This window comes from Spermophilus citellus, assembly GCF_964194105.1.
Source record: "Spermophilus citellus genome assembly, chromosome: 4".
Taxonomy (NCBI): Eukaryota; Metazoa; Chordata; class Mammalia; order Rodentia; family Sciuridae; genus Spermophilus; species Spermophilus citellus.
In genome coordinates, this window is record NC_138185.1 from 135544952 (window position 1) to 135560593 (window position 15642).

Here is a 15642-nt window from a genome sequence, read left to right on the forward strand (position 1 = left end):
CTGAGGTTAGCCTGAAACTTGTGATCCTCTTGCCTTGACCTCCTGAGTTGCTGGGATTATAGGCATATACCACCTTGCTTGGCTTGTATATATTGTTAAACTGGATTTATTTCTGAAGTTGAAGTATTTGCCTTCTAAAAATCATTTAGGTGGCTGGGTAGTGGGCACACATCTGTAATCCCAGCGATTTGAGAGGTTGAGGCAGGAGGATCGTGAGTTCAAAGCCAGCCTCAGCAACTTGGCGAGGCCCTAAGTAACTCAGCAAGACTCTGTCTTAAAAAGAAATGCCAGGTGCTATATTAAAAAAAAAAAAAAAAGTGGGGGGGAGGGCTGGGGATGTGGCTCAGTAGTTAAGTGCTCCTAGGTTCAATCCTTGGTACCCCTGTCCAAAAAAAAAAAAAAGTCATTTAGGTGGACCAGTAATATAGCTCAGTTATAGGGTCCTTGTTTAATGTGTGCTAAGTCCTGGGCATGATCCTCAGTACTGGGAAAAAAAAAAAAACGCATTTAGGACTGCTTCTGGTACTTTGATAAATTAAATATTTCCTTCCTATCTTCTTCTTGTCTTCTTCTAAAACTTGAAGCAGTTAAGCATGAAGAACAGTCCAGTGAAGATATCCCTATGGAAGAACAGCCCAGCAAAGACATCCCTGTAACACTAGAGCCCAGTAAAGGTATACATTCACTAGAAGAGCAAAATCTACCACCTACAAGGTAAATATATGTATGAAAAAAAATATATGTATGGGTTTTTGCCTTTGGATTATATTAACTTCATTTTGCCAAGTGAAAACATTTTTAGAAATTGTTGATATGTTTTTTGCCCTTTGAAATTGGTATATTTCTGTCCAGTAGAAACATTGATGATTCATAAATATTGGTCATTTTTGCAGTATGTTTGTTCTTATCTTACTGTGGGCCTTTTAAAAGGTGATTTATTGCTGCTGTAACTATAAGCCTGACTCTATAATCTTTAGTTATTCTCCTCTGTAATCTTTGCCCAGAGTCTGTAGGAAGTCTTTTTAGCTTCTCTGGTATTAGGCAGAATCACATGAATACAATGTTTGAAAACCTACTGTTTGTATACTTGAGCATCAAGATTTCTTTGGATCTTTAGGTATCCTGCATCTGGTAGTTTATGATATAGATGTATATAGATTTCTCTTAGTGTTTTAGCTTCTTAACTTGGTATGAATTTGAAGAGTGAAGATATGCCTCTGCTCTGTGATGATTATTTTATCCCAAACTTTATTGCCCCTGATCTGTATGTGAAGTTTGGATATGACAGGAAAATTGAGATGCTTCCAGTTTGGGATGAGGATGCATAAGCATTCAGTTTTGTTCTGTTTTTTCCTTCAATAGGAACAGTGGGATTTCCTGGGTATGGTGGCCCATGCCAGTAGTCAGGAGGCTGAGGCAGGAGGATCCAGGGTTCAAAGCCATTCTCAGCAAAAGTGAGGTGCTAAGCAACTCAGTGAGACCCTGTCTCTAAGTAAAATACAAAATAGGGCTGGGGATGTGGCTCAGTGGTTGAGTGCCACTGAGTTCAATCCGTGGTACCCCCCACCAAAAAAAAAAAGAAAGAAAAGAAAAGAAACCCAGTAGGATTTGAGGTCCTAAACAAAGTTGAATATTAAGAGAAGTTGTCTTGGGCTGGGAATGTGGCTCAAGTGGTAGCACACTAGCCTAGCATGCATGGGGCACTGGGTTCAATTCTCAGCACCACATAAAGACTAAATAAAGATATTGTGTCCACCTCAAGCTAAAAAAACACAAATATTAAAAAAAAAAAAGAAAAAAACAAGGAGAAGTTGTCTTTCTAATGTAAAATGCTTAACAGTGGCAAACTTTTTAGATTTTTTCTTTAAGAAAACTAGAACAAAATCCACAATCTGCAAAGTAAACCATGTAAGAAATTCTTCCAGCTAGTATTTCTTCCTGAATAGGTGAAACCTCTGGGAAGGGGCTGAAAATGAGTTTCTTAAATGTGTGAGTATTGTCATTGTGAAGAGCTCTTGGTTTGATCATGGGTTGATTAGATCAAATGGAAAAGATCAGCTGAAAATAATATGTGTGTGGCAGTAGTGCAGAAGATAGTTTACATATAAGCACTTTTCTGGGAAGGTCATCATTTGATTGCTTCCCTTAGTGGCTTTGTGTTCTGGATCAGAATTCTTTATATAGGTCTGGATAACAGCTCATGTGACAAAAATTCCCAGATCACTTATCAGAAATTTTGGAAAGTTCAAAGTACAGGGTGAGCAGAATTGAAAAGAGGTGTTGCTGTGTGAGAGACTGAGGCAGGCTTTGAAATGGGCTGAGGCCTTTGCAAAGCAACTTAATTCACTTTCAGTAGGCAATTACATAGATTACAACCTTCTGCTGTTCTTGAAATCATTGATGAAAATCACAAAACAAGTAAAGTTTTTTAGTTAAAAGATCAAAGCAATTGAACTTAGAATCCTTTTCTCCTGATGCTATGAATTTTCTAGGTCAGAAGACATGTCTTCTAGTCCCAAAGTGTCTCTTCAAATGTGTGCTCAAGAACTTCTGGAAGGTGGACTGCAGGTTCAGAAGTCACCAGAGCCTGAGGTTTTGTCAACCCAGGAAGACTTGTTTGACCATAGCAATAAAACAGGTACAAAGGATGATCAGTTATTATAACTCCTTTTCTTCTCTTATTTCTGAGGCTGCTGTTTTAAGGTAGAAAGCACTTTAATAGTTATGCTGACATGTTCGTGAAATGTAATGAAAATATGTTTCTAGCCTATTAGTGAGAAGGGCTTCTGGGGAATGATTGCTATTTGACATTTTAATGTAAGTTTCTCTCTTTGGAGATTTGAAGAATAATAGCTAATAAAATAAATTCGATAATATGGACAGAGTAGCCTTTTTTTTCCCTGTTACCATGTTTACTAATGCCTCAAATCCTAAATATTTTAAGTCAGGTTTTTCATGTTCACTTTGTTTATTAGTTCACCTGCCACAAAAAGTAAGTTAAAAATCTAGCAGAAAGGAACTTAAAACAGAAGAGTAGAGTGGTATTTGCTTCATACTTTTGTATTCTCCCACCCTCCCCATTTCACAACTTCAGGGAGCATGAAAGCATTAGTAATAACCCTCAAAACATAACTTGTTGCTAGGTGTAGTGGAGCATTCCTGTAATCCAGCAGGAGAATCTCAAGTTCAAGACCAACCTGGATAACTTAGACCCTATCTCAAAATAAAAAGTGGAAAGGGCTGGAAATGTGGCTCAGTGGTAGAGCACCTTGGGTTCAATCCCCAGTACTGCAAAAAAAAAAAGAGAAAAAGATATTGTATTGATTAAGGAGTTAAGGGAAGAAGGCTGTATTCTTTTACTATTTTGTGAGATAGATTTAGAAGGTCACCAAGAAGCCTTCACTGAAGCTACAGGTTGTTTTTAAGACATTTATTTTTACTTAGGACTAATAAAGTTGACATTCCATTTGTTGCTAAGGAGAAGAATCCACTAGGAAACTTCATGATACATATCAGTGATGGCTGCTTATATATTCTTTTATTAATGCATTATCATTTTTCGTCTCCTTTGAGGAGGCCCAAGTTCTAATTATGAAAATTGCTGCATTCGTATCATCAGGTGTCATGCGCTTTGTTTTGACTTCTCCCATCTGCATCATGGCATGAGCTTTACTACATCTTAGGTAGACCTTGGAATAAAAGGCTCGCTTGCTGTTTTATAATAGAAGCATCACAAGGAAGAAGAGCAGCCAAGCAGAGGTATAAGGATTCTTTTCCTCTCCAAGCTTAGATTTTGACAGAAAGGACTAAGGAACTCTTTTCACCAATTCTTTATTTTAAAAACCCATAATTTTGGGGGGGGTTGATGTTCACAGAAGATTTGTGTTGTATTGACAGTCCATTAATTATATACAATTAGAAAAGAATTTCTGCCCTCTTAAAACATGGTTGAATATATGGATATTACTGTTTTTGCAGTACTGAGTTGTTTTTTTTTTTTTGACAACTCTGTAATGGCAATCTGAGAAATGAATGCAACCAGAATTTCTTTTTTTCCAATAGCTTCTGATGGTTGCTCCACTCCTTCAAAGGAGGAAGGTGGGTGTTCTCTGGCTTCCACACCTGCTACCACTCTACACCTTCTTCAGCTCTCTGGTCAGAGGTCTCTTGTTCAGGAGAGTCTTTCCACGTAAGTAAGCCTGTAATATCTTGGGCCAAAGCAACATGTCCCTGAGGGTCATAGGCTGTTTTTGAAAGAGTTAAAGTTGCCTGCTAGCTCAAAATTCTTCTTAGAACCAAAAGAATCTGGGCTTTAGAATTTTGGGAATGAGAACTTAGTGGCACTTTTGAGGGAAAATAGATCTGGCTTTCCAATGGAGGCTTTATTATAGCCCCAAATTTTCACTATGAAAGAAAATGTTACATATTCAGAACAATCATTCTGCTCCTCCATTTTACTAACAGTTTTTCCCATATAACAGTATAGAGTGGAAAATAGGTTGTTATAGTTGACAATTAAATGTATTTTTTCATCTCTGTAGGTAGAGCAAAGAGGTTTGCTTTTTTTTTAATAAAATTTGCATAGTCTTCCTATTATGCAAAAAATGGAGTAAAAAGATTTTTTTATTTGTAATCTACAAATGAATTATATTTTTAACGCTTATCATGTTTTTCAAAATCATGACGTTCTTGTGTCTGGTTTCCCATTTCGTTCTTACTCTTTAAAAAAAAATTCTTATATTAGAAATGTGTGGTGTGGGAAATAGTTATTCAGTGGTTCTTCCACTGGTCTCATATTGCTTTGTGGGGGAAATGCTATTTTCTGAATGACTTAGATATTTTTTCTATTAAAAAGTAAAAACTTTGGGAACTGTGGTTATGGTTAAATAATCTGTGATTCTCTCTTTTTATAAAGGAATTCCTCAGATCTTGTTGCTCCTTCCCCCGATGCTTTCCGATCTACCCCTTTTATCGTTCCTAGCAGTCCCACGGAGCAAGAAGGGAGAAAAGGTGAGCTCTCTTCATCTGTCTGTTGATCTAAGATTAGAAGAGGGCTGATAATGTTGCCCACTGGTAGAGCACTTTACTAGTATGCAAGAAGCCCTAGGTTCCATTCCCAGCACCAGGGGTCAAAAAAAAGCAGCATTGCATCTCTTCCTTCTTGCAAAATATTCTGTTCCTTTATACTTTAGGTCACTGTGCCCTACGCTATTCAGGAGGACTCCTGTCACTCTTTCAGTTATATAGCCTAGTGTAAAGTGCTCTCCTCAGTTGCTTTTCTAGCATAGATTCTTCTTAGATTTTTGTAATACTCAATTTTTACAAAGACCCTTAAGGAAAAAAAAAAAAATAGTTTGAAGTTGAACTCAAATTAATATGGTGAAGAACTGGATTTTGAATTTTTTTTTTTTTTTTATTACTAATGGTCTGGTAGTCTCCAATAGCATGCTAATACATCATTCTGGTGAGAGAGGACCAATAATTCTTTCTTATACTCTTTATAAACTATTTTTTGCTATTATTAAAATAGTTTTATCCAGCGGTTGGCTAGGAGCAAATGGAAAAATTTAAATCTATTCACATTCTCCTTTGAGGACTTAGTGATTTTATATTACTTTATTCACATGAATACTTCTCTTTTCATTTGCCTGGTTTACCTTACTTATCTAAACTGCTCTTTTGCTCTGCCCTCATCTTCTATCCAATTATTTAATACATTTCTAAATTCTGCTGTTTCTACAAAGAAGTTTTTTCTAATTTATGATTTTCTTCTTTTCATTCTTTCAGGTATTAATAATATTATAATAGCATATATTTGTTGAGTACCTAGTATATGCTAGACACTGTTCTAGGTGCTTTTCAATTTGGTTTTAGGTGTCTCTCTGTGGTTTTTCTCATTGAATCCTCACAACAATCCTAAGAAGTAGGTATTTCTTTTACAGAAGAGGAAATGGAGGCACAGAGAGATTTCACACCTCATAAGAGGCAGGATTAGAACTTGGGCATTTGCCTCTAGAGCTTTTGCTCTTACCTGTCTTGTAATGTGCCTTATGTGGTATTCTGTTGTTTCTGCTTGAGTACGGTAAATTTACAATTTAATTGTTTTTCAAGGGTAATTTATCCATAATAAAAGTTAATTTTAGAGTTTCTGCTGCTAGCAAGTTTGTCTCTAGCTATTTTCTCTTAAAATTGAATTATCTAAATAGATTAATATGATTCTAACTATAATGTGATTAGTGACATCTTCAGTTAAAAATGGTAAATTCATTCTATTAAAAATTCTGTTAGGGCTGGGGATGTGGCTCAAGCGGTAACACGATCGCCTGGCATGTGCTGGGTGCTGGGTTCGATCCTCAGCACCACATAAAAATAAAATAAAGATGTTGTGTCCACCGAAAACTGAAAAATAAATATTAAAAAAATTCTCTCTTTCTCTCTCCCCCTCCCCCTCCCTCTCTCCCCCTCTCCCTCCCCTCCCCTCCTTCTCTCTCCCTCCCTCTCCCTCCCTCTTCCCCTCCCCTCCCCCTCCCTCTCTCCCCCTCCCCTCCCCCTCCCTCTCTCCCCCTCCCCTCCCCCTCCCTCTCTCCCCCTCCCCTCCCCCTCCCTCTCTCCCCTCCCCTTCCCTCTCTCCCCTCCCCCTTCCTCTCTCCCCTCCCCTTCCCTCTCTCCCCTCCCCTCCCTCTCTCCCCCTCCCCTCCCCTTCCCTCTCTCCCCTCCCCTTCCCTCTCTCCCCTCCCCTCCCCCTCCCTCTCTCCCCTCCCCTTCCCTCTCTCCCCTCCCCCTCCCTCTCTCCCCTCCCCTTCCCTCTCTCCCCTCCCCCCTCCCTCTCTCCCCTCTATCTAAATTCTGTTAATGCAAGTTAAGTTTGGTTAATTCTTAGAACAGTTTCCTCCGTCTTTAGTGCAAACATTGAAAATATATAAATGTCATTATATTAAAAATGCTGTCTTTGTGATCAATACTCATAGAAAGTTTGGAAAATGTATAGGAAAGTAATGAGAAAACAATAAAATCACCTGTGATACCACAATCCATATTGAATTACAATTATCATTTGGATATAGTCCTTTCAGAGTGTTTTCTCTTAAATATGAAAAAGCGTTTTTACAATTTTTACAGGCATCATATTATGTGTATGATTCGGTTTTCTTTTTTCCCTATGGAACATATTTTCCCTTGTGAGTTGTATTTTATTTTATATTTATTTATTAATTAAAATTTTTTTTTAGTTGTTAATGAATCTTTATTTATTTATTTATATGTGGTGCTGAGAATCCAACCCAATGCCTTACACATGGCTAGGCAAGTGCTCTACCACTGAGCCACAACTACAGCCCATGTAAAGCATTTTTATATATAGTGCCTAAAATAGCAGGTCCTTAATGTGCCTTCTCAAGACAAGGTCAAAAGGTGCAATAAAAATACTTAGCACAGCTGTGGATAGTGTATTAAAGGCTTGTGGCACCAGCTTCCAAATTAGCATTAGACCTGTATGCAAGATTGAGGCCAAACTAAATAGAAACAATAGGTGTTGGGAGTGTGGTTGCTAGTTACACAAATGTGGATTTTGTGTAAAACTAAATGGCATAGGAAGTTTTATGAGAGGTCTAGAGGAAGCCTAGTTGGGGTTAAGCTGTAAGGGGGAAAAGGCTGGCTGTAAGGAAGGTCCTGGTAGCCTACAGGTGGGTAGTATAGTATGAGAAAGCAGTGTTTTGTGTTTTGTGTGTGTTTCTTCCTGAGTAATTGGTGTTAGGTTTAGTGTCTTAGTTCTTTCATAAGTCAGTGCTGATTGATATTAGTAGGGTTTTTTTCCTTCGTCTTTCTTTTAGCATCCACCCCTCTGCACTAACAGTTGTTAATGCAAATATAATGAGTTAATAAATATGTAGATGTTTATTCAGAGTGCTGAACAAGTTCACTGCCTTATAAGGCCTGGAGCAGAATATGTGATGATTAAATTAAATGGCATGATCTGGGTATTCTTACACACACAAAAAATGAGCTGTATGTAATTAAGAAAGGGGCTCAGAGGAGCCAATTTATCATATTTTATGGGTGGGTGGGTAGGTATCCCCAGATGAAATCCCATTTTAATCTGTATATAAAAATAGAAGTATGGTCACCCTTCCTGAACCTTTCCCAAAGAGGACATATTGCTATGCCCCAATATATTATAATTCCATTGTTTTTCTGAAACTTAAGGTCACTATTAGAAGCCAAAATTGCTGTATATAATTGTTGGTTGTGATGCTGAATTGTAATATTATGATTCTTCCTTCCTTCCTTCCTTCCTTTCTTTCTTTCTTTCCTTTCTTTCCTTTCTTTCTTCTTCTTTTTTTTTTTTTTTAAGTAGATGAGCCAGTGGATATGTCAGTGTTGTCTGAAGCAGGACGAGAGCCTTTTCAGAAAAAACTTCAAGGTGATGAACCTGTGGAAATAGAAAACGCCCCTCTCCCACCTGAGCCCATTGTATTACCACAAGCCTCAACACCAGTGTCTCAGAGCACACCAGTGTTCACTCCTGGATCACTTCCAATCCCATCCCAGCCTGAATTTTCTCATGTGAGTATTGTGGAAAAAGTTCTTTTCTCCTAACATCTTTTTTTTTTTTTTTTTTTTTTTTTCTTGTGGCACTGGGAATTGAACCCAGGATTTTGTTCATGTTAGGCATGTGCTCGACCACTGAACTGTATCCCTAGCCCAACATCTTGTTTTATTAAAACAGCTTTATAAAATTCACCCATTTTAAGTGATCAATTTAGTGATATTTTGTAGAGTTGTGCAGCTGTTATCACAATCTACTTTTAGAACATTTCAAAGTCACCAAACATTTTAATACACTTTTTGTTTAGATTTTGAACTGTTTTTAGATATTTTTAAGCATTTTTATTAGTTGTTGATAAATTTTTAAATTTTATTTATTTATTGGTATGTGGTGCTGAGAATCGAACCCAGTGCCTCACCCATGCTAGGCAAGCGCTGTACCACTGAGCCACAACCCCAGCCCTGTTTTTAAATATTTTGAAAATGTTATTAAAATTGAAAAGGTTCATGAATCATTATTCTATCTTAAAACTAATACAGTTTTTTTTTCTTTCTACATGTCTACTTTTTTAAAAAAATGAAGCTTTTCATAGCAAACACAACTATAATCTTTTTCCAACCAACATTGTGTCACAATAATTTTCAGTGTTATAATCATGTTCTCGATAGCCTTTCAAAAGTTGTGTAGTATTTCTGAGTGAATGTACCATAATTTAATTAATCATTCTTATACTGAGAGCATCAGAATGATTTTTAATTTTCTGGTATATATTTTCTTCTGAAAACAAGGGAACTAATATCTAATTTGCATAATTTTAAAGTTAAATATTTAAAGAAATTAAATATAGGTATCAAGATGAATCGAAGGACCTTAATTACATCTAAGTGACTATTTGTTCAATCTAAATGTCTCTTCTTGTAAGACTTTACATAGGACAATTGTGGTGTTATTAGGATTATTTCTTTTATGGTTCTTGTTTGCAGGTGTTATAACCAGAGTTAAAATGAATTGTAATGAAATATGCCATGATTTTAATGAGAAGGAGACAGCAGGAAGAAATAATTTAATTGTTTCCTGGTGTATTAGCTTGTTTTGTCGAAGACTTCCATTTTATGCAAATTATTAGGTCATTTGGTGGAGTGGTTAAGAACTAGGACTCCAGAGACAGAATTTCCTGGAGTCACTACTTACTCTGCTATTACTATCTCTGTGATCAATTGAAACCAAGCCTCAGTTTCTTCATCAATCAAATGTTGAGATTGATACCATCTACCCCCTAAGGTAGTCATCAAGCATAAATGAGTGGTAAATACTGCGTAAGAATATTTATTGCTGACAGTGAAAGAGCTGAAGATAAGGTCACATAGAACTGAAGTGGATATTCAACCGCTATATATCTTTTTTTTAGCTTTTATTTTTCTGTCAATGATGTACATAAACATAATGTAGTACAGAAGAGTTATCAGAATTTATGGATAAGCTATAAGCTCTGACATAAAGCATTGAGAACAATTTTCCAGAATATAGGTGATCTTAAAGACTGTGATAGATGTTTATTAGTGACCAAAGAAGATTTTTATGGGAATGATGTCTTTGAGAAGGTATTCTTATTCATGGGGGTGGGAAATGATGCCTGGTCACAGAGAACTGACTTTATGCAGATCAAGGCAGTATTTAAAGAAATTGTTCTATATTCAACATTTACCAAATATATTAAGGAAGCTGTAAAATCAATAATGAAATTCTGAGACAAATGAGTGACTCCAAATACAGTGTAAAGATTCTGGAAGCTACTATGACTCTAGTCAAATTTCTTTGGACTCATATTTTAAAATGTTTCATTCAGTGAAGCCCATGCCTCTTAGAAAATCTCTTAAGAAGCTGGGTGCAGTGTGCATACTTGGAATCATAGCGCCTGGGGAGGCTGAGGCAGGATGGTTGCAAGTTCAAGGCCAGCCTCAGCAAGTTAGTGGGGCCCTAAGCAACTTAGGCCCTGTCTCAAAATAAAAAAAAAAAAAATAATAAGAAGGGCTGGGGATGTGGCTCAGTGATTAAGTGCCCCTGAGTTCAAAAATAAAAGAAAATCTCTTAAGAGGCTGGGTATGGCAGTGCTTGCCTATAATCCCCGTTACTTGGGAGGCTTGGGCCAAGGCAAGAGGATCACAAGTTCAAAACCAGCATGGACAATTTAGCAAGTTGCTGTCCTAAAGTAAAATTTACAGAGGGGTGGGGATGTAACCCAGTGGTAGAGTGTTTGCCTATCCTGTACAAGGTCCTGGGTTCAATCCCCAGTACCACCAAAAAACAACAATAATTAAAAAAAAGAAAAAAAAAAGAGGATGTTTATAATATAGCTTTCAATTTTTTTAAATTAAAGATTCGATTTGAGGTAATTAATAAACATTTGTAAAAGTAAAAAAAGTTAAAAATAACATCTCTCCCCATTTCTATTGGAAGGCAGCCTCTCAGTTTTCTAAGTTTATTTTCCCCCTTTTTGATATTTATCTCCATAATTCTACGTAACATGATTACATTTTTATAAATTCTGGTTTAAAAAAATTTGAGCTATTTCCCCGGCTTCTAAGTATAAATTATATTATGATTTATTTAGATCATTATTTGAATTAATATGGCTGTGTAAACACTAATTACAGTAGAGCTTGTGGACTATTATCAGTCAATTGTCAACATTTCCTTTCAGGGGCTGCGGATGTGGCTCAAGCAGTAGCGTGCTCGCCCCGCATGCGCGGGTCGCTGGGTTTGATCCTCAGCACCACATAAAAATAAAATAAGGGGGCTGGGGATGTGGCTCAAGCGGTAGGGTTCGATCATCAGCACCACATACAAACAAAGATGTTGTGTCCGCCGAAAACTAAAAAAAAATAAATATTAAAAAATTCTCTTTCTCTCTCTCTTAAAAAAATAAAAATAAAATAAAGATGTGGTGTCCACCAAAAACTGAAAAATAAATAAATATATATATAAAATCTCTCCTCTTCTCTCTCTCTCTCTCTCTCTCTCAAAAAAAAAAAAAAAAAAAAGATTTCCTTTCAAGATGTTCTGGAGCCTCAAATTTTGTTTCACTTTTTGGAGGAACCTCATTTGGAGTCTACTGATTTCTAATTGTTTCTAATTGTTGTCCTCTATGCCTGGTGCATAACTGTAACCTCCTTGGACTGTCATTCTTGGCGTTTCCTTTCACCTTTGTTTTGGGTATTTCTTAGACTCTATGTCTCAGTAGTCCTTCTTTTCTTCTGCCTTCTCCTCTTCTTTTTCATCTTTCCCTTCTTTTTTTCCCCCCATCCCCACTGCCTCCTCCCTGGTGCATACTAAGTATATGCTCTACTACTGAGCCACACCCCCACCCATTCCATATCTTTAAAAAATTTTTTTATTAGTACATTATAATTGTGACATATTCAAATATGCACATAACATAATTTGTTCCATTTCATTCCCTAAGTACCTCTCTTTTCTCTCCTCTCTATATTTGATTTTCTCCCTCATGTTGATGGAGGACATTCTTTGGGAACTTTTATTCTACTCTCCTACTTGATTTATAGTTTATAAAAGTATAGAATTGTAAATTGGTAATGTTCTTACTTTCAAAGTTTGTTTTTATTTTGGTATTGGGGATTGAACCCAGGAGGGCTTTACCATTGAACCTAGCCCTTTTTATTTATTTATTTTTAATATTAGGTCTTGCTAAGTTGCTTAGGGCCTTACTAAATTGCTGAGGCTGCCTTTGAACTTGGAATCCTCTTGTCTCAGTCTCCTGAGTTGCTGAGACTACAGGCATGTTCTACCACACCCAACTTTTAAAGTATTTGAAGGCAATGCTCTGTTGTCTTTGGATTTACAGTGTTGCTATTGAGAAGTTCAAGGCCATTCTGATACTGATTTTTTGTGTGTGTGTGCGCGCTAGGAATTGAACCCGGGGTGCTTAATCATGGAGCCACATCTCTGGCCCTATTTTGTATTTTATTTGGAGACAAAGTCTTGCTAAGTTGCTTAGGGCCTTGGTAAATTGTTGAGGCTGACTTTGAATTTGTGATCCTCCTGTCTGAGCCTCCTGAGCTGCTAGGATTACAGGCATGTGCCACTGCACCTGGCCCTTATCCTGTTCTTTTATCTTGTGACATGTTATTTATTTACTTATTTATTTTTGACATTATGGGCCTTTATTTTGTTCATTTATTTATATGCAGTGCTGAGAATTGAACCCAGTGCCTCACACTTGCTAGGCAAGTGCTCTACCACTGAGCCACAACCCCAGGTTCTTGTGACATGTTTTTTCCCTCACTCAAATCCTGCAGGATTTTCTTTTTGCTCCCAGTATTCTGAAATTTCCAAGTCTTTAGCATGGGTCTATTTTCACTCATTGTATTGGATGCTTGGTAGGCCCTGTTAGTTTAGAAACTCAAATTCTTCAGGAAATTTTAGATATTTAATTTCTTCCTCCATGTTTTTTTTTTTCCTTTTTTCCCCCCTGTTTTTTAATGGAATACCTATTATATGATTTTTTTTTTGATGGTGGTTTTCTATTGTATGAATGTTGCAACTTCTGAAGTAGACTTTAATTTTCTTATTCTGTCTCTTAACTTTTTATCTCTCTTTTCTGTTCAACTTTTTGGTTGATTTCCCAACAATCTTTTTCTTTTTTTTAAAATAGTTTTATTGAGATGTAATTCACATACCATATAGTTCTGTGTAAAAGGTGCAATCCAGTGACTTTTATTTTATTTTATTATTTTGAGGCACTGGTTATGGAACCCAGAGACTCCATCTCCAGCTCCCAACAACCTTTTTTTTTGTGGTGCTAGAGATGTGTTATGGTTTAGATATTAGGTGTCCCTCAAAAGCTCACATGTGAGACAATGCAGGAATGTTCAGAAGTGAAATGATTGGGTTTGGAGAGCCTAAACAAAATTAGTGAATTGATTCCCTGATGGGGATTAACTGAGTGGTAACTGAAGGTGAGAGGGTGTGGTGGAAGAAGTGGGCATTGGAGGGCTGCCTTTGAGGGGTATATATTTTGTATCTGGCCAGGGTAGCGTCTCTCTGCTTCTTGATTATTATGTGAGCTGCTTCCCTCTGCCACACTCTTTCAATTTGATGTTCTGTCTCACCTCTCGCCCCAAGGAATGAAGCCAGCTGTCTATGGCTTTGAACTTGTAATCCTCCTGCCTCAGCCTCCAGAGCTGCTGGGATTACAGGCTTGTGCCACTGTGCTGGCCCCAGACAGGTTTTAGTTGGTTTGGTTTTGATGCTGGTGTCAAACCCAGGGCTTATGTATGCAAAGCACAAGCTCTGCCACTGACCTATAACTCCCAGTCCAGTTTTGTTTGTTTTTATCTCTTTTAAGTAGGGGCTTCCCTTAGATGTCTGGGAATGCTTCATTATTTGATGATATTTAGGATTTTTTTGTTTTATTTTGTCTGTGGTATTGGGGACTGAACTTGTCTACTCATGCTAGACAAGCTCTGTTACTGAGCTATACCCTCAGCTATTTGCTGATGTTTAAAAGTGAAATACCAGAAAGATGATTGGTAGTTCTCTACTGGTGGTTGGGCTTGTTGTTTCTGGGACTCACTGTAGTGTGATCTGTTGGGACATTTTGTTAAGACTGCCCTAATGTCAATAATTTTGATTGTCTTGGCCTTGTCAGATTCCCCAGTGAAACGTCTAATCTACTATATCTTGGCCTAGCTGTCATTGTACTAGAAGTTCATTAATGGTAAAGGACTTTGTGTGTTGGGGGGTATTCAGAAAATAGGTTTCATTCAGCAGGTGTATTTTCTTTTAATCCCCCCGTTTTCAGTATATATTGATAACTACCTCTTGTCCTCCAGTCCAGGGACACAATACTCTTTCTAGGGAAGAGGAGGTTCAAGGAGAAAGGATAGGGGAGTTCAACTGCTTCTTAATTAGATTTCCAACCACTCTTCCTCCTGTTTTTAACACCACCCTCACTATGCTTCCAGAATTATCTGGTGCAACTGCCAAATCTTGTGACTTTTATTTTTTTTTTTTTTTCTGGTGGGGATTTGGGGAGTGGTTTGGTTGCATAATTCTGGTTGCTTCTTTGCTTTCTCCACTTAGGAATTTAGCTTTCATTAATGTGCCAAATAGATTATCACTCTTCCAGAATTTTTTTCTGGAAAGATAACTCTTCCAGTTATTATTTCTTTTTCTTCTTCTTTCTCTTCCTCCTCTTCATCTGCCTATGCTGCTGCTTCTTCTCTTTCCTTCTCCTCCTTCTTAAAAAAAAAAGCCCCTTTATTATTGCTTATTAGGGTTTCAGAAAGAGTTCAAGTAGATGTGTATATTCACTTAGCTCTTTAAAAAAATTTATATATATATATATATTTTAGTTGTTGATGGACCTTTATTTTATTAATTTATTTATATGCAGTGCTGAGAATCGAACCCAGTGAATAGTATTCTATAATGTGGACACCCTTATTCATTAACCAATAAATGACATTTGGGTTCCTTCCAGTTTGGGGCTATTATGACTAATACTTGTTATGAACATTTGCATACTTATCTTTGCGTGGACATATGTTTTTATTTTTCTTGGGTAAATGCCTACTAATAGAATTCTGTCATTTGGTAATACATGCTTAAGATAATATTGTACTGTTTTCCAAAGTGGTTGTACTTTTTTGTGTTCCTACCAGTAATGAATGAGAGTTCCATTTGTTCTATACACATACTTGCCAATACTTAGTTTTGTAAGTTCTTTAAACTTTAGCCATTCTTGTGATATCTAGTACCATTTCATTATGATTTTAATTTTCATTTCTGTTGACACTAAGGCTATTATGTCTTTGAATTTTAATATCTGCTTTGTGAATGCTAGTGTGTTGTGAGATAGTAGAAAGTAAAATGAGTACATACTCCTACTTTATGAGATCTGAAATGGGCTCTTTATATCCCAAAGATTGTTATGTAACAGAGCCCATCATATGCATGACTCAAGTTTAGTAGCTTGATGGTATACAATTAAACTTAAGTGTCTTCCTACTCTTGAAAGGGTAAGGTAGCGCTTTTAGGTTTTTGTTTGGATTATGCTTATTCTCTATCACTGATTT

At 36.9% G+C, this 15642-nt stretch overlaps 1 protein-coding gene across 7 annotated transcripts in view; it reads left to right on the forward strand.

Moving 5' to 3' along the window:
* Positions 1-15642, forward strand: part of TP53BP1 (tumor protein p53 binding protein 1) — a 106432-nt gene that overhangs the window by 44301 nt on the left and 46489 nt on the right. For 4 of the 7 annotated variants that reach the window (XR_014021687.1, XM_081292046.1, XM_081292049.1 and 1 more), the window contains exons 8-12: positions 585-714; positions 2493-2638; positions 4063-4189; positions 4916-5010; positions 8351-8562. Coding sequence is in view for 6 of the 7 variants with exons in the window: in XM_081292046.1 (XP_081148172.1) it covers positions 585-714; positions 2493-2638; positions 4063-4189; positions 4916-5010; positions 8351-8562 (710 nt within the window). In the remaining variant the exon portion in view is untranslated. The remainder of the gene's footprint in view (positions 1-584; positions 715-2492; positions 2639-4062; positions 4190-4915; positions 5011-8350; positions 8563-15642) is intronic. The other 3 variants (XM_081292047.1, XM_081292050.1, XM_081292048.1) reach the window with 2 other exon arrangements.